At 35.0% G+C, this 24,705-nt stretch overlaps 1 protein-coding gene across 3 annotated transcripts in view; it reads right to left on the bottom strand.

Annotated features, from left to right (window-relative positions):
• The window catches only part of Jarid2 (Jumonji, AT rich interactive domain 2), a 557,336-nt gene that overhangs the window by 316,439 nt on the left and 216,192 nt on the right, over positions 1–24,705 (bottom strand). For all 3 annotated transcript variants that reach the window (XR_016549859.1, XM_090408748.1, XM_090408747.1), the window contains exon 8: positions 6,086–6,156. Coding sequence is in view for 2 of the 3 variants with exons in the window: in XM_090408748.1 (XP_090264874.1) it covers positions 6,086–6,156 (71 nt within the window). In the remaining variant the exon portion in view is untranslated. The remainder of the gene's footprint in view (positions 1–6,085; positions 6,157–24,705) is intronic.

Below are 24,705 nucleotides of genomic sequence, written 5' to 3' on the forward strand. Positions count from 1 at the left end.
ATCACTCTTACACAATATTCTTTGATTTTACCTCTCTAGTGTGAATTTTGATTATCTGAAAAGGTTCTCCCAATACTGAAAACACACTAAATAATATGTTTTGCAAAATTTTGGTTGGCACGTGAGAAAAATTTGCATCAAAGATTTGCCGATTTTGTCCTGCACACTTAAAAAGGTTGCCCACCCCTGCTCTATACAACAGACTCTGCTTTTATGATCTTATTGGTTTTTGGAAAACAGCTGTTATGCAAACTGCTACGTGTCTCAATTAAGGTTACATTCATGGTAATATAGTTTGAACTATATAATACCACACCGAAATAATAAAGAAACTCATTTATTTAATTGTGCAAAAGTGAAAATGCTGCAGTATTTATTATTTTCTTAAAATAAAAACCTACGTGTAAAATTTTTGTGAACTAAGGAGTCTTTTTTTCTTTCTTTTCTTGATAAATTTCACTGCAGCATTAAATGCATTTTAAAGGTATATTTTATTCAAATGTTTTGTTGAAAACTGGATCATCAGTTTATAAAATTTTCAGCCTACAGGCAGGTTTTTAAAAGCCGCAGCAAGTAGATAGAAATATGAGATATACTAAAGATCCATTCTGAGCACTGGAGTAAGTGTGGTATAAGTGTAAAGGTATGGATAGTATGAAGTTCTTCAATATCATCTTCTTTGGATTTCTTGCTCTGCCATCCTAAAAGTTCCTCAACTAAGGCTCTCTAGTTTTCATGCAAGTTCAGCAAGTAATTTAAATCTTTAGTAGATATTTTTTGAGTTAAGTGATCTGCTATCATGCCCACAGTTATCATTGCCATTAGTAAAGGAGATTGAAAACTAGAATAATGCTGTTCTAGTTATTATTGTAGTCATTCACTGGTGGCAACGGCATGCCACCAGTGTGCTCTGTAGGGAAGAACTTTTATATCCTCCTGCTATTTGCACTCCATATGCCATGCCAAGAGATGGTGGCACTGGTAAAATTCCCACCACCTGGACAACAACTACCCAAACGTCACCATCTCTTTTAATCACTAAGTCTGGCTTACAAACCTGCGGAGGTCCTATAATGTGGTTTCACCGTGGTCTCCCAGCCTTTGTTCTTAAAGCAGTTGTTCAGAATGGAGATCATGGCTCCGCACACGGACCCCATGGGTGCAGAAGCAACACCGGGCTATATAAGACAATGTCTCACTGTAGTGGCAGCCAGCCCTACAGTTTGAGTCGTCACTACCCCATCAAGCTGTGCGGGCTTGAGTGAACAGGACACTGGATCCTCATCCTGATAAGGTCAATAAACTCGAACCAAGGAAGGAGTCTGGTGCCATCCCTTATCCAATCATGTTGGGGAGGCACCAGATATGACTCTTTTAAAGGAGCATTATCTACAGAACAGTGCAGTAGAGATGCCTATCTCTTGTGTTCTGGGGGTGCTGACTCAATTAAGGTACCTTGATAATGGGACCAGCCTCTAGGCTGCCAAAAGTCTTCTTGTATTAATGGGCTATAGAAAGCCTCTCTGCAAATATGGGAAGAAAATAGTTCTAACTTCGAAATTCTGGACAGCTGTAGGCGTGGAATCAGTCATCTAAGTGATGAAACCCCGATCCCGCCATCCTTCATTCTCGCAAGGAAATATGCAGTAGGGATGTCAAGGGGCAATCGGAGCCATGATCTCACAGCTGAACGGATAGCCCTGTCCATTCGGGGCAGTACTAAGATATATGTCCTACCAAGCACCAACTTGTAAAATCAAGGTAGGTGATAGTGGGAAAGGAGAAACAGTCTTTGCTGGGGCTCCTCTCAAGTCTCAAAGAAGCGATCCCAGCTTCTAGGATAGAAGGGTCAGAACACCTTCCCTTTGGGATGAACATGATACCGGGGTATCTCCACTCTTCCAGAATGATCAAAGCATGCAACAGCCTCCTGTGCAGGGAAAACTCTATAGTCTCGACCTTAAGCTTCTTGTCACGACTAGAGCTAAAGAGCAGGACTTTTCCACATTAATAGAAAGGCCTCGAATAAACAAAAAGTCAACTGCCGGGTCAAGGAGTTCCTGCAAGTGTACCTTAAATCATGCAGACTCGCATCCCCCACCCATACCACTTTTTGATATTTATCAAAAAGCTTTAAGATGGCTTTATGGTTGTATTTCTGTAGTAATTAAGAGAAAAAATTTAACAGAAAACTACAGAAATACAACCTTAAAAGCCTTCTTTAAACCTCCTGCAAAATTAAAGAGTTTACTTAACTCATCCAAAAATCCACTCTCTCCACTGGCCCACCTTGGAATATACCGTATTTATTGCACCTATAATCTGGCCTTTATAGGGGGAAACAGGATGCACAATTCCTATCAGACCAAAGGAACATAAACGACACATTAAATATAACAACTATGATGAAGCTGGCCTTTCTGATCATACCCTGAACACTTTACATAGAATTTACTGGAATAGCACCTGTTGTTTACATCACACCAAAACATGGTATAAAAGCAAATTTAAGAAAGCCTTATCAACCACCCTAATCCTAACAATGATGGTCTAAAAATTCCAAAAATATAGAAGGCGCATATTCTACCCACTTAACCTTTCTCCCTAAGAGTTAACTATAAATAGGACTATAGATAATCCAGAATCTTAAATCTAATATGACAATTGTCATAAATTAGGACACCATTGTTACTGTGATAAAACTATCTATATGAAAGAATGTTTCTCTGATGTTTATCTTAAATAGAATATAGCTTTGATGTAGTTTTTTTTTCTATTTCCTTTATTTTATTTTCACTAGAGGTCAAGCCAGTAGAATAACCATTAATCAAATCATCGTCTCTTTAGCATACTGTGTGAAATATAATTCAGCTTGTCTTTGTATATATATGTGTATACTGCAGATGACGACCTTAATACGAAGTTCAAAATGCCGGGAAATTAAAATATATACAGGGTGTTCGGGATAAATTTGACATATTTATAATTAATTATATTTTTCCGTAAGTTACATGTATTAACACACACTTCTCTTCATTTAAAAGTTTGGACCCTTCTTCATTCATATACAAGATGTCAGAAAGGATGGATAGCTGGAACCCACCTGAATCATGGAAGAGAATAACTTGTATCATGATGATTCGTGCCCGCCATCAAAATAAGGATATTACGACTGCTGCCCAATGCTCCCTGAATACAGTAAAAACAATCAGGCATGAACTAGAGACTTGCAATGGTGACTATGAGGATGTAGCAAGAAGAAAGATCCCTAGCAGACGATCTGATTGCGTTCGTACAGCAGAATTCCTCGCAAATCTGCAGGAACAGGTGTTGAAGAACCCTGGCATTGGAATTCGGGCTTTGTTCGTGGAGTTGCTAACTGTAGTCAAGCCCTGGATAACAAGGGTAGCCAATGGTAGGCCGTATGTATGGCAGCAGGATTCGGCCCCTTGCCACACCTCTGGGAAAAGTCAAAAATGGTTGTCTGAAAATTTCTACGACTTCACCAGTCCAAATGTTTGGCCTCCAAACTCCCCAGACCTTAACCCCATGGATTATTTTGTATGGGGCGCAGTTGAAAAAGACACCAATCGCACTTCCAGTAATACAAAAGCCCAGTTAATGGATAAAATTAAAACAGTTTTTGCGGCCCTTCCCAGGGAGACTGTAGCATCAGCTTGTTCGAGGTTCCGAAGCAGAATTGAAGCTGTGATCGATGCTAATGGTGGTTATTTTGAGTAAATCTTGTTGATAGTATTGTAATTAACTCTGCCTGTAATGTTTTTTTGTCAATTCATTAAATTTAATAGATACAAAGAAGATTTTCTTTTTCCTTACGAAACTGTCAAATTTATCCCGAACACCCTGTATTTATAACACGGTTGTAAAGTCTATAATTTGTCTAACATAAAATAATTGATCTTCTGTACTGTGTTGAGACCTGTATGCAATTTGGTAGAAGTTGTAATCATTATTTTCTAAGTGCCAATTCATAAGTCTGGTATGTATTATTGTTTCGTTTAGTTTACAGAGAGTGTTAGTCAAGGCTATTGGTCTGTAGCTTTTACAGTCGCTAGAGTTTTTGTTAGGTTTTAGTAAGAGTATAATGACTGATGTTTTCCAGATTTTTGGTAGTTTACCTGTATTCCAGGAAGTGTTAAATATCTTCAGAAGGCAGTTTTTGGCTATTTTTTCCCCATGTTTTTAATCATATGTCCAAAAATAAGTTCAATTCTGGGTGATTTGTCATGGTCAATTTGACTAATTGCTGTTTCTAACTCTGTCATTGTGAGGTCCTGAGTAAAGATGTCTTCAGAAGGATAGGTTCTGAATTGCATTAGCAGATGTTTAGCAATTTTCCTGCACTTTCTGTCTGCTTCGTTGTATTGCAGTTTACTTACTTTAATGTTTCGCTAGTATATTTGCCATCTGTTTGTTTGTTGCTGCTGTATTAATTTTTGAGGAGACTGTGTTTGAAGAGTCATCAATATCCGGAAGTGTTGTGTTATTTAATAATCTAATGATATTCCAGTGTTGTGAGTCTTTTCTTGGATCTAGTCTATTTCAGAGTTTTTCCCACTTTTCTTGTTTGCAGTTTGAAATTTCATCTTTTATGTTTTGAATTAGTTCTATTAACTTCTTTCTGTTGTCTTCTGTATTATTTTGTTTTAACCTTTTCGTTGATAATATCTCTTTCGGTGATAATAGCATTGATATTATGATCTTTCTAAAATGGAGCCCAATTGCTTTTCTCGAGTCCTCTGGGAATTGAATTTTTTGCAGCTCACTGTATGTTGTTAGTTAATTCTAGTAGTTGCTGATCAAGTCTTTACTAGTGGGTATGCCAGTGCAATATGTTTCTAATGGTTGTATGTATTTAGCCAATTTGCTTTTCTGAAGTTCCAGGATCTCTTTTTCTGTGGTTTTTGGTCTAATTGCGAATTAATGGTTGCGATAATAGGTCTATGATCACTGATGGCATTCTTTAGTATTTTCCACTGAGTAAGACTCGCAGTTTCATAATATACTGCTGTAATGTCTAATGCTGATTCTGTGCCTGTTGTTTTTGAGAGATATGTATTTTGCTTGTTGTTTATGATCTCAAGGTTTTGATCATCAATTATGTCTTTTATTTGTGCTCCTTTCCGATCTAGTTGTGGGGAGCCCCATGTTGGGCTTTTGACATTTAGATCTCCTAAAAGGATCTTTGTATTTGAGATTGTTTGACTTAGTTGCTTAAGAAGTTCTGCATTTATATCTGTGTTATCTGGGTGATATGCATTGACTATTATAATAATGCATTTTGTTAGAAATATCTTGATGCTTGAGCCCCCTCCGTGTTACTATTTATATTGCTGTTTGTAGTTGATACGATTTCTTTATATTTAATGTGTTTGGTCTGTAAGAGTATAGTTAGACCTTCGCCAGAACGATTGGGTGTGTCTTTCCTTAATGTAGAATAGCCTTTGATTTGAAGCTTCAGATTTTGATTTAGTTTTGTTTCTTGTAAGCATGCAATGTGGATGTTATTTTTGTATAAAACGTTCTTAAGCTCTTATCTTTTTTTAAGTGCTGCTAATGTTAAGCTGAAGTATGTTGAGAGTCCTCGTAGCACATTTCTCATCAAGATTCATGCAACTCTTGAGGCATCGGCTGCACCGAATGAAGTAGCATGTGTCCTCATAGCATATTTCTCATCGACATCCCAGACTGCAGATCTTGACATGTTGGCTACCCCAGACGTGGTAGTATGTTTCAGATCAGAACAGATGCTCTTCATGTTCAAACCATATTTATATTGACTGATACAATTTTAAGGCATATAAAGTATAAGTACAAAGTGGCAAATATAATTACACAACAGATTTAATGGATGTTGGTTAAGTGATTAGTCTGATGCCACCAGTTATATGGACAATTAAGAGGTAATTATAATGAAAGAATATAAACTTTATCTAACTAAAGCACAAAGCACCATTTTTTTTAATCATAACATCAGGAGGAAACAAATCTGTATGAGATATATTTAAGAAAGAGTTTTACACAATATTAAAAATAAAGAAATACTATTTCATAACATGCTTACCTATACAACATCTTGTGCACATACTGATTATGAGCTGTGAATCTCATGTCATCATTTACCTTACACTCCGGCTATTAAAAAAATAATAATAAAAAAAAAAAGGAAGTCATTTTTATTTTTGTTTAAAATTACAGAATATTGACATGTCTAAGATTTTTTAAATTGTATGCTTTTTTTAAATCCAACAAAAAATTCAAATAATCTCTTCTAATAATCCATAAAAAATTATCACTAGAAACTGCAATTAATGGATTAAATAATATATATATTAAAAGCTAAAGTATATGTATATAAAGTATATTGTCGGTCTGGTTGGTAGAGTGGTTAGCGTATCCACTCTCCAGCCAAAAGGCTGCAGGTTCGAATTCCACCATGGGCATGGATGTTTGTGATTGTCTGTGAAAGTGGAGGTAGTCGGCGGTAGATGCCGTTGGTGTTAGGTGATGAAGGTTGGTGGAGTAGATGTCCTCCCTCGATGAGTCTTTGGACTCCCTGGAGGTGTGATGTAATAATAATAATAATAATATGTATGCATGCTCTATTGTTATATAAGATGGAAAATTCTTTCCTAATTTGCAGTCTAAATTTTCTTAAATGAGTTTGAGGCACTTGTGACAGAAAAACAGAAATATAGCTACAAGAAAATTATAACAATTTTAAATTGTTATCATTTTCTTGTAGCTATATTTCTGTGGGAATATCAATGGGAAGGAATTGCAACAGTGTATTTCAAAAGAGATACAAGTGCTAGATTGGTGTAGTACACCTGATATAATTTTGATACAAATATGTAATTTAAAAAAATTTTAATTACATTTTTTAATTTAAAAAAATGTAAAAAATATAGAAAGTTTTTTTACCTTGGGTGTAAAATACATTAAAGATACCAAGAAATTTTATATTTGGTTTTAATTTTTTTCCCAAGTAAGCAAAACAAAGTTTTGCGTGTGAAATATATTCACGTCTGAGCTACTTGTATATAGAGACTAATGACTTCATATCACTTGCCTTAATATGTATCACATAATGCAAAGCACCCCCTTCCCTTTCAGGCGTGTATAATGCAATAAATAATGGGAAGGGCGACTACCCAGTCCGGTTTTGAACTTTATTGAGGTCTCTTCAGTGGAAGCCAGACCCAGGAGAGATACCAAGGTTGAAGTAATGCAGGTCTATATATATCTCATATACAAGTAGACAAAAGGTGCTTGACCTTCTTAATAAAAATCTCTCAAAGACAGAAAGATGTAGAAAGCTTTTTACCTTGGGTGTAAAATATGTTAAAGATACCAAGAAATTTTATACTTGGTTTTAATCCTTTTCCCAAGTAAGCAAAACAAAGTTTTGCATGTGAAATATATTCACTTCTGAGCTACTTGTATTTTGAGCTAAGGCAAGTGTGATAGAGGCTAATGAAGTCACTAGCCTCTATATACAAGTAGCTCAGACGTGAATATATTTTGCGTGCAAAACTTTGTTTTGCTTACTTCGGAAAAGGATTAAAACCAAGTATAAAATTTCTTGGTATCTTTAACATTTCAAAAAATATTGTTTACAATTAATAAGGATCCAATTTTCGGTACGGAAACATCATAATTCTGCTTCATTTAGGGCAATGTGGTAATGATTCACCACTCTCCTTTACAATGAATCTTCAACCATAAGATTCTGTGACATGTTGACTTTGTGCTGAGGTGGGCGTGACTTTGGGGATTACTTTATATAGAGGATACACGACTGATGTATTTTTTTTTTTTTTTTTAAATGTTGATCATCTCCACACACGAGAGGGTAGTTATTCAACGTAGTACACTAGTACTGTGGATGAGCAGACAACTGGGAAAGGAGAACCTTGTTTACATTTGATGTAAATACCTTTTAGTTAATTCCTGGTTGAGAATAGCTGTGTAAGCATCGTTCCATGGAAGAAGAGATAAACACCAGATCATGGTCTGAAATGCCCTGAGGACAGACAACACTCATAATGTACTTCGAAAGGCCACTAGTGATGAAGAGATCCAGGATGTTAGTGGAGTGCTTAAATTTATCTTGTAGGCATGTGAATAATTCATGTAAGTTCATTAGTGATATAAATATCTCAGCATCTATACCTGCTTGGTGTGTGTGTGTGTGTAATTGCAGGAGGAAAGCCAGTTAGTGATGTGAACATTCAAATCTCCAAGGAAGACAACTTGAGAAAGTTGGAGTGGAGAAAATCAACATTCAAGGAGAGAAAGTAAAAGATCTCAGAATGGCATTGGGAGAGTGATAAATAAATTTGACTGTGTGGAGCAGAGAGAGAGAGAATTTTCAGCCAAAGGAGGTCCAAGTCAAGCAATTCTAGGTTTGGATGTTCTCCAGAATAGTATTAGAGTGAAGAAATGCACAGATACCATCTCTGGATCAAAGAGTATATAGCTGAGAAAGATGAGATATGTAATGCTTGAGAGGGTTGAAATCTGAGTTTGTGCCAGGAAAAGTGGGTGGGTTTTGCAGACTGGAGATGGAAGTGAACACTTTTGATATTGGAACTGAGACCACGTATATTTGTGAAGTAGATATAAATAAAGATTCTGTGTTTGTTGTTGACTGAATGGGTCACAGGTTTCCAATAATATATATAAAGACAGAATGCTCAACTGAGGAATGATTGCTAAACAGAAGTTAATGTACTGACATATTATGCGAGCAGATGAATCATCGGAAAAGGCAGTTATGCCAGAGAAAAAAAGAGGGCATGAGAAAGAGAGGAAGACTGAAAAAGAGTTGGATGGACAATATAAAGGAACTTACCAATTTAACTTACAATTGCTGAAAGAAAAGACAAAGACAAGAGACCAAGTGCGATGGAGCGGCTTTGTTCACAAGATCACCAAGAGTCAAAAACTGAATGGCACATAACGACAACACAACTTTTTTTTTTTTTTTTTATAGTCAATGATCCAACCATCATCTTCACTTTGATGTTTTTCTTCTAATTATTATAACTGACCTGAGAGAAGATATGCTCAGGCTGGGCTCATACATACTATTTGTATGTGTGTGGGGGGGAGGGGGGGCTTTGGACCCATTATTCACCATCGTTATTAAATACATGCTTGTTGGTGTGTCACACGTCACTCTTACAAGGTGCTCAATTTCTGTATGAAATTTGAGAAGGCAGTGTTGAGTATCTTATTTTCATCACAGTGGAGTTTTGACCTATTGATACAACAAGACTGTGGAATGTGTTCGAGTTATTGGCAGAAGATATGTCTGTGTAGAAGCATTGACTGTTAAACTGTTTGGGCTTGGTTTGTAACTATTTGATTTTGCAGGATAAAATCTTGTTAATAATAAGGCACTGATTAAGATTGTCGATGAGCTATTTGAAGTTCAGGAGCTGTTTTATTAAAGGGAGGCACAGTCGACACAAGAAGGCCAGCTCAAACTGGTAAGCAGTTTATGTGCTGATACACATATATCTGCACAGCAAGCATTTAACTAGTGAGAACAGAAACACACATAAGACCTTTTTTTTGTTGTTGGTGATGACTAGTCAGCAACAGCAGCAGTTCATATCAATATTGGTTCTGTCAGTGTTCAACTGTGTTTTGCGGGCAAGACCCAACACACTTTCTGGTCGTTGGGCATTGTTTTTTGCTTTGTGTGGTATTCATAATGGGTGCTTGCATGTGGCCAATATTAAACTAAGAAAAGGGAGCTATTAATCCATAATTATTTTGAGTCAATCAAAATAATTATGGATTGCACAGGAATACCGAGCTGCATAGCACCTGATGCTGAATTTCATTTTGTAGAGACTTTAGAGGAAAACATTTTTGTACACAATCAAATTTAGGAATAAAAGTGTATAGCAACTTATTCCAAAGCATGATCTATCAAAGAGAGTTCTTGTACCCTCTTCTTAATCAAATAAAGTAGAAGACAATGCAGGGAGTTTGGGAAATCAGAAAGAAAGTTAGGCACTAAGTTACTGAACTTGAACTACTCATATACAGAGAATTATGCAGTGGAATGGCTTTATCTGAAATCCAGCATATGGCTGAGATATACAAGCCAGTTTCTAACAAACTCCAAATTCGTGTCCCAATCACACTGTAATATTTATTATATTTCTTCTTTTATTAATTTAATTTTATTTAATTATAAATTAATTTAATTTAATATTTATTATATTTCTTATTTTATATATTCATTTAACGAATGCCTACTGCACCATTGTAATATTTTTCTCATTTATTTTTGTATCATAATTGCTTGAGCTAGTTCAAACTTTCTATAGACTTCAATTTCTAATTCACACATAAAATTCACAATTAATCTTAATCCTTTAGTCCTTAACTTAGTTTTACCCCCCCCCCCTCTCTCAAGGCTGTAAATATGCCCTTGCACGTGCTTGAATTGTAGACTTAGGAAAAGCCTCTGGCTAGAGCCATGTCCTTAATCTACTTTGCCGTATTTCACTTGTATTGTTCCTTAAAAATTTATTTTTTTTTTATCGACTGCCATTAAGGATTGTGTAAAAGAATTGTTGTTCCTTCCCAAGAGAAATATTCAGCTAAGCACAAAAATAACTCGTAATTTTACTCTATCTCAAGCAACTCCTATTAATTAATCAATCAGTAGTGACTATTAATAGTCTTAGGTCACAAAGGTTCGGTATTTTTATGAGAAGTGCATTGGCTAAACAAGATCAGGCAAGCTATTAACATAAACAACATGTTTATTCTTACTAAGACAAATTAAATACAACATTCAAACAACACATATCATGTGTCTGGTTCTAACTAAGACAACAGGAGTACACTGGAGACAATACTTGTCATTTCCACAAAGTCAATTAAGCATTTCGCTTAAGCTTTAAGACAAAGAAATCATAATTACACATAACTTATCAGACGCTTGGATGATACTTAACACACTTAAACTTCTCTCACGTTGTAAACAATAAAATAAAAGGAGAAACTTAAACTACATTCACTCTTAGCATTACATATCATAGGCAAATCTGTAGATCTCTGTATTCTACTATTCACACTCAAACAAAAATACGACTTTCCGATTCTTTTTAACATCTTCTATGCCACTAGATAACAGATCCAACATTTTTTGTTTGAACTTCACAATCTAGGATATTACATGAAACATTCTATTTACAATCTTTCCAGTTCATTACACAGTCATAGTTCCTAAAGGCTTGCGGGCACGTTCTGCTTCTTTCCAGCTAACTTTCGATCAGGCACTAGGATACGGCTGTGATCATTCAGCGCACACACACAGATCATTGAGGAATCTCACAGTGGGATTTCTTGAAAAGGCCATCTCTGATACTAGCGAACTTCCCATCTTCGTCGGAATTGCTGCTCGCAGGAACGTGACTCCCCCCCCCCCCCATCCTTGGAAAGGCCTGGAACAGGAACAAACTTCGAAATGAGCCCCCCCCCCCCGCCCCGCGCCACTCAATCTCTGTCTTTTATATCATTCTCCCAACCTTGGCCCTTCTTCTCTAAAGTCCCCCAGATTTACTGGAGGGTTTTCCCCGTCACCCATGCTATCGCTGAGTTTTGGTGGGAAAACTCATAATCCGGTGACCTTTGCAACTGTTGCTAGCCTTAGGTCTCCTAGCCTAATCCTGTCTGAGCTTAATTTTAGTTACAAATCTAGTGGATCTTATTCAAATATTTTAACATTTAGTTACGACAATTATCTCAGTACATTGAGTTATACATGCTTTTACTTACAAGTATAATATAAAAAGAAAGAAGTATAATATGTGATTTAATTGCCCATGTAAAATCGACATAGAAAAAATATTTCTATTTTTTTTATGCGTGATTTTACACACACATTGTTGGAACTTCAGAACTAATTTCAACAATCCAAAAAAAAAAAAAAAGTAGCTTAGCACCTACTTTTTTTTTTATCAATAAAGAAAGTAGGTGCTATCAATATGCACCAGAAGATTTCTGTGCAACAGAATCTTCTGGTCCATATTGACTGCATGGTACATTAGACCAAACTTTTATACAGTGGTGGCCGGTGAAAATTTTAAGTGGGGGTGCTGCATATACAAAATTAGAAAAAAAAAAATTATTTTTTTCTTATTCAGTAACCAATTTATTAATAAATAAATTTAGATATTAAAAAATTACTTTATTAAAAATATTTCACCCTCACCATGAACAAACACCAATAATAAAAGTTTCGTATCTCACCGAAAAATGTGGTCATGCATACAATTTATCTTGCTCAAACGAGCATCGTCGAAATCATTTGTAACGTGCAATCACAAGTGTAAACGAATATCGGTGAGTCTAGCTGCAATTGGCTGAATGTGATAATTCCGACACTGCATTAGATCGCAGTGCATTTGCTAAAGCGTTAATCGAACAATTCCAATTATTAACTATTCAATCAATGTGAAAACATAAGCTGTAACCGTCAACATGTTGTATTGCATTAATATAATGTCGTAAGCATTGTTATTATTTATAAACACAAACAAAATTTAATTTTTTCCCTGGGGGTGCTGCAAGGACTAATGTTCTTGCAGCTCTTTTCAAGTGAATTGCTCTCCTTTATATTACCTCATACCAATGATAAACAATCTCCTTTTTTTTTTTGTCCTAGGTCTTTACCAAGTTTCCTGTCACTGTCTTCTCTTATACTCCAGACAAAGAGAACATTCACTTGAAAAAAAACTGCAAGAACATTAGTTCTACATCTACTATAAAATCTCAAAAGTCTTATCTTGATACCGAGAAATTATATATTTGGTTTAATCCTTTATCCAAGTATAAGCAAACAAGTCTGTGCCTGAACTATTTTCAGGACTGGGGCAACTCATATCTAGAAGCTTATGACTTCACATCACTTGCCTTAGTATCCCATAATCCCTATGGGTATGTATAATGCTATGCATTGTTTTATACATATCCATAAGGACCCTTTCCATACAGGTATGTATAATGCATAGCATTATACATACCTGTATGGGAAGGATAATTACCCAGACTGGTTTTGACCTTTATCGAGGTCTTATCAGTGGGATCCAGACCCAGAGGTGATACTAAGGTTGAAGTAATGCAGAAGTCATAATTTTATATATGAGTTGCCAAAAGGTTTCACACCTTATTATTAAAATAATCTGGATTAGAGATAGTTGTTGGAAGTATTGCCATTTGATTATACTATAAATTAAAGATACCAAGAAATTATATACTTGGTTTAATCCTTTATCCAAGGTTAAGCAAACAAGTTTGTGCCTGAACTATTTTCAGGACTGGGGCAACTCATATATAAAAAGCTTATTACTTCACATTACTCGCCTTAGTATCCAATACTGCAACGCATATATCCTTATGGGTATGTATAATGCTATGCAAGGCAAGTGATGTGAAGTCATAAGCTTCTATATACGTGTTGCCCAAGTCCTGAATATAGTTCAGGTACAAACTTGTTTGTACCTGAACTATTGGGGTGCATAAATTACCATGATTGACACATTGGTAGGATGAGCCTTAAGTCTAATACAAAGTATCCCGAAATTAATGGGAATTGATCTTCTCCATTCCATCTCGTTTCTGTAATTCCTGGGATGTCAATTTTATACCTTTCCGTCTCTTTACAGACAATATCAAGTGTATCTATCTATAGATGCTGTTACACCTACAGGTGAACTATAGAATTCCTTTTTTCACCAATAATGAACTGTATTCCTTGTTCACAGTAACACTGACTTGTGTTGGAGAATGTAATATAAATTAAAGATGCCACCAAAAGACTGTAATATATTTCTCAAACAGGACCTGATGCCTAATCCCTGAATGTGGCTCTGATTATTCTGTGTGACAACTGATGCAGCATGAGATGTATTATAAGACACAAATACATCAGGATTTTGGAGTAAAGCCACTGCAAAAAAATAGCATTAGGGTTGCAGAGGTCCTTTCCACACCTGTTTTCTTGGTAAACCTTATTAAGGACACATATTGGCAAATTTATAAGTTGGCCTAGATTTCAGAGATATCTTTAATGCTTCCTCAATTACTGAATGTATATTATTGCTTTCATTCAATGTGTGACCATGTATTAAATATTCATGAGTTATTTGCTTAAATTTTCAGTTTTGCAACAGCATACATATTCAATTCAGATAAATATCTGAAGCAAATAATAGATACAGTATATCTTTGAATCATCATCATCATCATCATACGTATCAAGGATTTAGGCCTAGCATGGCCTGTTCCGGCCTTAGAAGTCATCGTTGAATCGTTTAAGAGGACGTCCTGGTTTTCTTTTTCCTAATGGCTTGTACTTTAAGGCTTCTTTTGGTAATCTTTCTGTTTTCATTCTTTGAACGTGTTCCATCCATTTATGTTTATATTTTTTTAAATTTTTTCTATTACTGGTTCTTGGTTTAATTCTTTCATAATATCTTCGTTTCTTTTGTGATCAAATAGGGTATACTTTGCAGTTTTTCTCATAAACTTCATTTCTGCTGTTGTTAATCTTTGTCTTTTTGTTTTATCGTCCAGATTTCACTTCCATACATTAAGACCGGTAAGGCTAATGTATTGTATACTTTTAGCCTGGTTTGTTTTTGAACTGGGTCTGGTTTAAATATAGAGTTAATTACACCTGTTATTTTTAAATATTTTGCAATTTTTACGTTTATATCTTTTTCATTTTCATGTGTGATCATACATCCTAGGTAGTTAAATGAATTCACCTGTTCTAAGATCTTGTTATCTCTTACTATTTTTGTTCTTGCTGGATCTTGTCCTTTAAAGGCCATAGTTTTTGATTTTTCTGTTGATATTATCATACCATAATCTTTGGATATCTCATTTAGATTTAAAATAGCTTTCTGTAAGTTATCTTCAGAATTTGTAATTATTATTCGGTCATCTGCAAAGAGGAGAGTGTTTAAATTAACTGTAGGTGAAAGTTTAATTCCTTGGTGTAAATTTTTACTCCATTTTATTATTTCATTTAAGTAGATATTAAAAAGAGTTGCTGAGAGGGGACATCCCTGTCAGACCCCTTGGTTTATCTCTTGTATATGATAGCTCGTGATTTAATCTTATTTGTATTTGATTATTTTCATATATACTTGTGATAGCTTTTAGGATATTATTTGGTATTTGTCTTTCTTTTAATATGTTAAATAATATGTTTCTTTTAACTTTATCAAATGCTTTTTCAAAGTCAATAAATGCAATATGTGTTTCCAAATTATATTCTCTTCTTTTCTCTACTATTAATTTTAGGCAAAAGGCTGGGTCTATACATGATCGTCCTTTTCTAAATACATTCTGTACCTATAGAATAAAGTTTTCGGAATATTTCATTAGTTTGTTATTTAAGATTCTGCTATATATTTTGTAACAGGAATTTAGTATACTGATACCTCTATAGTTTTTAGGGTCATCTCTATTACCTTTCTTAAAGATAGGAATCACAATTGCTTTTTTCCATTCTATTGGGGGATACCAGTTGAGTAAATTTTATTTAAAAATAATAAGTCTTTTTTGGAATCTTGTTCCTGCGTATTTATATAGTTCTGAACCTAGCTTATCTTCTCCAGGTGATTTTCCGTTTCTTGTTTCTTTCAGGCTGATTTCTAATTCTTCTTCAGTTATTTCCTTTTCATTTTCGTTAATTGTTTGCCAGTTGTCTTTTTTAAAATATTTGTCTATCCACAGTTCTGTGTAGTAATTTAGAAATTCTTCTAATTTTAATTCAGTGTTTAATTTTGTTTTCTTTAAAATCATTTTCTAAATTAGAAACAAATTTATTCCATGATTCTCTATGTCTTTTTCTGACTTCTCTTTTAGCTATGGATCTTATTCTTTTATATTCTATTTCATCTTCTAATCTTTTACTGCTTAACCATTTGTGATAGGCTTCTTTTTTCTTTTTAATTATTTCTTTGATTGTATCATCCCAGATCTTCAGCTTTTTTCTTTTATTGAATTTTTTGGTCTTTCCTAAGCTTTTATTTGCTGCTGCATTTAGTATCGTTTTTATATTAAGCCATTCTATTTCTATTTCTTCATTTTGTTTTATTTTACCTAGATATTGGTTAATTCTTTGTTCATATAGCCATTGTACATTTGTGTCATTCAATAGTCTAGTTTTATAAGCAAATGTTTCAATTTTTCTTTCTGTTCTTGTTACTTGTAGCCATTTAGGTGGTAATCTTAATTTTATTTTAAAAAGCAAGTGGTCACTGCTTATTTCATATCCTCTGTGAACTCTAACATCTAGTGAAAATTTTGATGTCTTTTCATTTAATATGAAGTAATCTAATATTGATTTCCATCCTCTTGCTGCCCAAGTATATTTATGTATGTCTTTATGTTTATAGAAGGAATTCATTATTTTTAGGTTATTATAAACTACAAAGTCAATGAATTTTTTACCATTTCTGTTTAGAGTGTGTTCTCCATGTATTCCTATATTATTATTAATTTTCGTGTTTCCAATTCTTGCATTTAAGTCTCCTGCTAAAATTATGTAGTCATTTTTATTTCTTTTATTATATATGTTTTGTAGCTGATTATAAAAATCAATATTATCCTGTTCTCTTCCTTCTTCTGGGGCATATAAACCAATTATTGTTAAATAGCCTCTATCTATTTTTATTCTAGCTTCTATTATTCTTTCATTCCATAATTTATAATGTTTTAACTGTTTTGAAAGGGAGTTATAAATCCAAATCATGACTCCTGCTTGTGCTCTTTGGTCTCTGATCCACTGTATATCACATTAAAATTTTCAGTTCTCATAGTTCCTTTTAATTTCTTTTTTGTTTCAGTGATTACCTATTTTAAAATTTCTTTCATTTAGTAACTGGTCTAATTCTATTTCTTTATATGCTATTCCTCTTACATTCTAGTTTGCTATGTGTATTATATTTTGTTGTTTCCATTTTCGTTTTCCCTTTTCCATTAGAGGGTCGTTTCCCATAGATTCAATCCGAATATCTTTTTCTGTCAGCTTACAAGTAGGATCATGTTCTCCACGTCAGGGGACTAACCTGACGATGGAATAGTTCAGTGGTAGGGCTGCTGCCTTAAGGCTTCTGAACTAGCCTTCTTCCGAATTTAAACCAATGGGAGGAATAGGGTATATTGAAGGGGAAAGAGTAGATTATAGAAGAAATATAGTAAGGTTTATAAAGAGGGCATAGTTGTAAGGCCAGAAATGAAAAGACCCCATGGCCCTCGAGTACTCTAATAGCATAAGGGTCATAAAGTAAGAAGAGTTGGCTGATAAGGCCTTATAGGAAAGATTAAAGTGGATCTTCCTCAAAGTAGAAGAAGGAGAGGATAGATCCAGCTAGGGGTCCATGGGAGTGTCACTTCCCTTCTTTGAATAATGTACATGTGAAAATTGAAAAAGACTCATCGAGGGAGAACACCTATAGCACCTCTATTGCTAGGTGCTTCATCCCCCCTCAAAAAAAGGCCCTCTTCTTTTTGCAATTGCATTTTTCATGCTGCAAACTTAAACAGATTTCACTTTTGATTTATAATTATTTATTGCCTTTTGCTATGGTAAAGTTTTTTTTTTTAATTCATCTTTATCTTTGTCAGTTTATTTTTTCTTTCATCATAGTTATTTTTTTTTTTGTGGGAGAGACTAACGTTGCATTCATTAGAAACTCCCTCCCACATTCATTGTATTCATTATTGAATATTCATTGAATATTGAATTTTCATTGAATATTCATGTTGATTTTCCTTTTATCTTGAATTTTGAATATTCATAAATGCATATATTGAATATTCATAAATGCATTACCAGATTGGTATATTTATTTTTTATAATCATGAAAGAAATCAGTTAATGTTTTGCCACTAATGATGTATATTCAAGAATTCTGCTTGCTGGCTTTCAATATATGAAATTGATTCTGTTTCTATACACCATTCTTTATCATTTATTTACTTAGGATTTTATGTTACCCCATCATTCTTCTGCAATGAATAATATGAACAGGTCAGTTATTATCAGTTATTAATCTCTAACATCACATTAAGAAAAGCTTTGTATACACCGATGCTTTAGTTGCTTTTATTTAAAAAAAAAAAAAAAAACGCGCATCATTCAAATGCCTTCCAGTTTCTGTTTTGTATAATGGTAGGTTATGTGATTATTAATTAACTTAAGAAATTCACTATGTACACTAGAATATAAATTATATAAATTAAATTAAACTTCAATATATATTTCCAATATTTCGACAATGTCACGTTGCCATCTTCAAAGGAACTTAAAATAAAGACACATGCATGCAGGCACTACACACAGTAAATGAGGACAAAGTGAGGAAGCTACTGTTTCTCCTAAAAGTCCTGATGGTGCCCCCTGGCAGGCTACGTAGATATTCTTGGCCATTGGGCTGAAGGTCTCCTGATGTATGCCTCCCAAATTTTGGGCACTCTCATGCAACCAAATTTTTTGAGGTTTGGCATGTTTCTTAGGGCTGCGGATGATTTCATGAAAAGTCTTTCAAATTTGAACTTGCTATGGTGTATTGTTGTGGCTTTCTTCCACCATATTCTGTAGTGTGTATCCAGAGCATGGTCTGCAAGACCAGAGTGGCTATAGTAGTGAAAACGGATGTAGTAGTCCTTGTGTTCTCAAATTCTGATATTCGCTGTCCAGCCTGTTTGGCCAAAGTAGGAGAGCTTACAGATAGGTATAGGGGAAGTTGTTGGTCTTTCGTGGAACAGATAAGGGATGCCAATTTTCTATATGGTCTGAGACAAGAGATCTTCATGTATTTTTAAGATTTTGGTAATTTTTTCCGAGTAGCCTCGGATGTAGGGAATGGTGATGGATTTAGAGTAATCCATGTTGTGAAGGGGGGGGGGGAATTGTGGTTTACTGGTTTCAATATTTTTTGGATTTTTTTTTTTGGGGAGGGGGTAGCCATTGGCTGAGAAAGTGTTGAGGGTAAGTTAGGTGCATTTGTTGCTTATGAAATTGAACTACAATGCAATATCTCTTAGATCTCAGAATTTTTTGGATAGTGTTTGTCTCGTACTTCATTTATTTTTGAGAAGTACTTTATTTGCCTATTCATTGTGAGGTTCTCTCAGTTTCCACAATGATTTGACTACTACTATTTTTTTTTAATTACTTCACTTTGATTCATATTCTGTATGCATAGACTCATTTTTTACATCAGTTTTCACTTGTCACAGAATCAGTATAAGAAGCAAGAAGCAGAGTTAAATCCAGATCATAACTGCTGTCATTTTCTTCAGATGAACAACTACTTTCCTCTTCTAGTCCATACAATTTTGTCAAGTTATTAGTCTACTCTATTTTCCATAAATAAATATATATATATATACAGGGAGGGGTGCTTAAGGATCAAAGCTGTATAACTGAGAGGAGACCTCCACATAGCCTTTAAAGGAATGCAGAGAACCAACCAGGGCTTCTGACCTAATGTCCAATCCTCACCTTCTCGTGGTGCACCCTGTTGGGTATCTACTTTGATACTGAACGAACGAGGATGGGCTGGCAATTTGGGATTTAGCCGACCAAATTGCATTCTTATTGGTTAAACCAAAATAAAAAATGACATGACAATGTACAACATGACAAAATTTCATGCCGGCTGGGGGGCATCGCCCGGTTAAACAAGGCCCCCACTGTTTTCGCCAGGGAACCAGGGCGAACAGCGAAAAGTCAGCTACTGGAACAAATCTGAAAACAAACCCCAACTCAACATCACCAGAGTTAAAGATCGGTACTATCAACGTAAGAAGCCTGAATGTCAAAGAAATGGAGCTAGCTGAGGAATTAGATAAGTACCACATTGACATAATAGGGGTGACTGAAACAAAAAAGACCAAAACTGGTGAGATCTTTCTGAGCAATAAATACAAAATGTTATATTCAGGAAATGACAATCAAGGAAAAGAAGGAGTAGCCATAGTATTCAACAGAAAATATAAGGCTAATCTTCTTGAATGGCAGTCAGTCTCAAGTAGAGTAATGTGGGCAAATATGAGAATGGGGAACTGGACAATGAGACTTATTTGTGCCTATGATCCCACAGAAGGTTCTACTAAGGTAGAAGTGGAGGAATTTTTTGACGCTTTAGAAAAAGCAACTGACACAATGAAAAAGGAAAAGTAGGTCCTTGTTGGGGATCTAAATAGCAGAGTAGGAAATGATTGTGAGACAAATAAAAATATTTTGGGAAAATTTGGAGAAAAAGAGCAAAGCTAATAATAATGGCAAATATCTGTTGGATTTCTGCTTAGGACATGGACTGGTTATTACTAACACCATGTTCCAACATAAAAATGTGCACAAATTCACATGGAGAGAAGAGGCTAGGAATAAGAAAAGTCTCATTGACTATGTTATTGTTGATAGTGATGTTTTCTCCCTGGTGCAGGACACCAGAGTGTACAGAGGATTTGAAATTGGAAGTGATCACTATTTAGTCTTGAGCAGGATAAAATTGAATTGCATATTGAAAAGAATAACATGCAAGAAAGTTTTAAATCAAATAAAAGTTGGGCAGCTCTCAGATGTGAACTGTAGACTAAAATACAGAAAGATTATTGAAAAGAAAATGAAAGAGTTTGAAAACAGGAATCAAACCTTGGAGATTCAGTGGCAAACTCTGAAGAAAACATTGATTGATTCTGCCAGAGAGGCATGTGGTGTGGTTGTGAGCAAGGATAAAAAAATCAGAACTCCCTGGTGGACACAGGAAATTAAAAAGGCAGTGAAGGAAAAGAAGAAAGCATATCAAAAGTTCCTGGCAAATAAGTCAGCTTTTACTCTAACAGAATACAGAGACAAATGTAAGAAAGCTAAACAGTGTGTAAAACTAGCTAAACAAAAGTCATGGGAGGACTTTGGCAAGAATATAGAAAATAAATATCAAGAAGGTGGCAAAATATTGTGGCAGTTGTTGAAGAAGCTTAGGAATGGAGGAAAGAGTGCTGTAAAAGGAGTTAGAGATGATAAAGGTGACATGAAAACAGGAGAAAAAGATATCCTTGAAGTATGGAGTAACTACTTTGAAAAACTGCTAAATGAAACAAGCAGTGATGATAGCACAGTGGTAAAAAACACTGACCAGGCATGCAGTCAGGAATACATATCCATACTTGAAGTAGAAAAAGCCATCAAAGGCTTGAAATGTGGAAAGGCAGCAGCAGGAGTAGATGATATTCGACCAGAAATGCTGAAGTATGGTGGTATAAAAGTCTTACAGTGGCTGCACTGCATAGTTCAGAAAGCCTGGACTGAGGGACGAATTCCCAATGATTGGAGTAGAGCTCTCATAGTACCCATATATAAAAAGGGAAATAAAACTGAATGTGAGAATTATAGAGGGATTTCCCTACTGAGTGTTCCTGACAAGATCTATGCAAGTATACTTGAGAAACGGTTGAGAAGAATTGTGGAAGAAAAGCTTGGTGAAGAACAAGTTCGATTCAAGTCAAATAGAGGCTGTCAGGCTCAGATCTTCACTTTACGACAAATAGTCGAGAAAGCATGGGAATATAACAAAGATCTGTATTTAAGTTTTGTCGATTTGGAAAAGGCATATGACAAGGTGCCAAGAGAGAAGCTATTCAATAGGCTGCAGTTATATGGTGTCAATGGGGCATTATATCAAGCAACACTTAGTCTTTATTTGAGTTGTAAGTCTGCAGTTAGAATTGAAGGAAGTACAGGAAGATGGTTTAATGTTAAATCTGGTGTGAGACAAGGATATACATTATCCCCCTCTGTTATTCATTATCTATATGGATCACATTATGAAGGAAAGTGGTATTAAACATGATATCAAAATTGGAGATGTTAATGTCAAGTCTTTGGTTTATGCGGATGATGTTATACTTCTAAATAAATCTGCTACAAGTCTGCAAGATTCTCTGACTAAATTGAATAGCTGTTGTAATAGATATGGTATAAATGTCAGCAATAAAAAGACAAAGACAATGAAAATAGGCAGAATCACTGAAAATGTCAACAGTGTTGTGAATGGAGAACCTGTGGAACAAGTAAAACATTTCAGCTATTTAGGCACGATTTTTACTGAAGATGGTAAATTAAATATAGAAATAGACAACAGAATCAGCAGAGCTGGTATGGTGGGAAATCAATTGAATAAATTCATATGGAATAAGAGAGAAATTAGTCGGAACACTAAATTAGCTGTTTACAAGACAGTGTTCAAACTAGTTTTAACTTATGGATCTGAGAGCTGGGTCAGAAGTAAAACACTTGACCAAAGACTAGAGACCGCAGATATGAGAGTCCTGAGAAAGATTAGAGGCGTGAACAGATGGCATCAATGGCAATATCATATTAAAAATGCGGATATTAGGAAAGAACTTGACATTGTCAGCATCCAGGAATGTGTTAGCAGAGCTAATCTCAGATGGTATGGTCACTTAAATAGAATGGCAGAGGAAAGATTAGCAAAACAAGTGTTCTCTGCCCGGCTGGAAGGAAAACGACCCAGAAGAAGACCAAGATATAGGTGGATTGATAAGGTACAAAGTGCCTTGGACGATAGAAATATAAGATCTGATAATGCTGGAGTCTTGACAAGTGACAGACTGATTTGGAGAAAAATTGTAGATAGGAAGTTAGTAATGATGTAAATTTTTCATGTAGTACTGTCATATCCTGTACACCCCTTGAGGGTACATGGCAGGAATTTGATGATGATGATGATATATACAAGGTGTCCCAAAATGCACTCAAGATTTAAATTTAGCGCCATTTGTGCTGTAAAGTGTTGCCAACGAGAAAAAAAAAATCAGTGTGACAGTTCAGGGTTATTAAAAATGACCACACACAGCGAAGAGAGTTCGTTGAATGGATTATGGAACATCAACAAGTGGATGCTTATTTTTCGAACAAAATCATCTTCAGCGATGAGACTCATTTTCATCTTGATGGCTTCGTTAATCGACAAAATTGTTGCATTTGGGGTTCAGAAAATCCACAAATGATTGTTGAGAAACAAATGCTTCCACAACGTGTCACTGTTTGTGCGGATTTTGGGCTGGAGGCATCTTCGGTCCATTCTTCTTCGAAAATGCGGCTGGTAAGGCAATAACAGTTAATGGTGCTCGCTATCACGACATGATAATCCAGTTTTTTGTGCCTAAATTGCAAGATATGGATGTGGAGGACATGTGGTTTCAACAAGATGGTGCCACATGCCATACAGCCTGAGAGACAATTCAATTACTGAATGAGTCATTTCCTGGTCATGTAATTTCCTGTTTTGGTGATCAGAATTGGCCGCCCAGAACATGTGACTCAATGCTATTGGACTTTTTTCTTTGGGGTTTTTTGAAGTCTAAGGTTTATGCCAACAAGCCCAGGACTACCCACGCCTTGAAGGAGGAAATTGAGTGCTGTATCAATAAAATTTAGCAACATTTATGCAAAACAGTCATGGAAAATTTCGACAATAGAGTGCATATGTGCCAGCAAAGCCGTGGAGGCCATTTACCCAATATGCTATTCCATGCATAACTCTATACCGTATACTTTATGAATCAATAAGAAATTACAATTTTTAATTAAAAACCTGTGTTTCTATCAAAATTACTTCTTGCGTGAATTTTGGGACACCCTATATATACATATATACATCATTTCTACTGCATGTTTCTTTGAAGTGTGTAACTTCCAGTACACCAGTCCTGAAAATACTTCAGGTGCAAACTTTGTTTGCTTACAAATACATAATTGGTAGCATAGCTAAGTGAAAAAACTTCCATCGACTATCTCTAATCCAGAGAATTTTAATAATAAGGTGTTCACACCTTTTGGCAACAGGTATATGGTGATATGATTGCATTACTTCCACATTACTATCACTGCCTCTAGGTCTGGCTCCCACCGATGAGACCACAATAAAGGTTGAAACTGGTCTGGGTAGTGACCCTTCCCTTAATGCATAGCATTATAAATGTCTGCAAGGAGATGTGCTTTGCATTATGGGATATTAAGGCAAGTAATCAGAACTTATACCACCTTTACCACGAGTTGCCCCAGTTCTGAAAATACTTCAGGCGCAAACTTTGTTTGCTTACACTAGGATAAAAGATTAAACCAAATATATAATTGATATCCAATGCCATTTCTTATTAATCATGTTGTTTTGAGGATAATAACTCATCTCCTATATCTGTCAGATTACCTTTGCTTGCACATCTCTGAATGTTAATGCACTCATGTTTTCAGTTGTAACATGCACATCAGCTGCAGTTTTTTTTTTTTAATTTCATTCATATCACTTTATCTCATTATTAATGCAACCATTAATCTACCAAACACAGTTTTCTCAGAAAACATTATTTGAAAACAAGTTTAAATAAAGTATGAAAAGGAAAAGTATCACAATTCAAAATGGGATGATTATGTATAAACATGCACGGATTCAAATATAATTAATTAAAAGTAAGATAACAATATAAAAAACTCTCATAACTTTAGTTGGAAGTTTTTCCACTTGGTTATACCATAAATTAAAGATACTAAGAAATTATATACTTGGTTTAATCCTTTATTCAAGTGTAAGCAAAACAAAGTTT

Source organism: Typopeltis vanoorti, chromosome 18 (genome assembly GCF_054136105.1).
Source record: "Typopeltis vanoorti isolate ZY-2024b chromosome 18, IOZ_Tvanoo_1.0, whole genome shotgun sequence".
Classification (NCBI taxonomy): domain Eukaryota; kingdom Metazoa; phylum Arthropoda; class Arachnida; order Uropygi; family Thelyphonidae; genus Typopeltis; species Typopeltis vanoorti.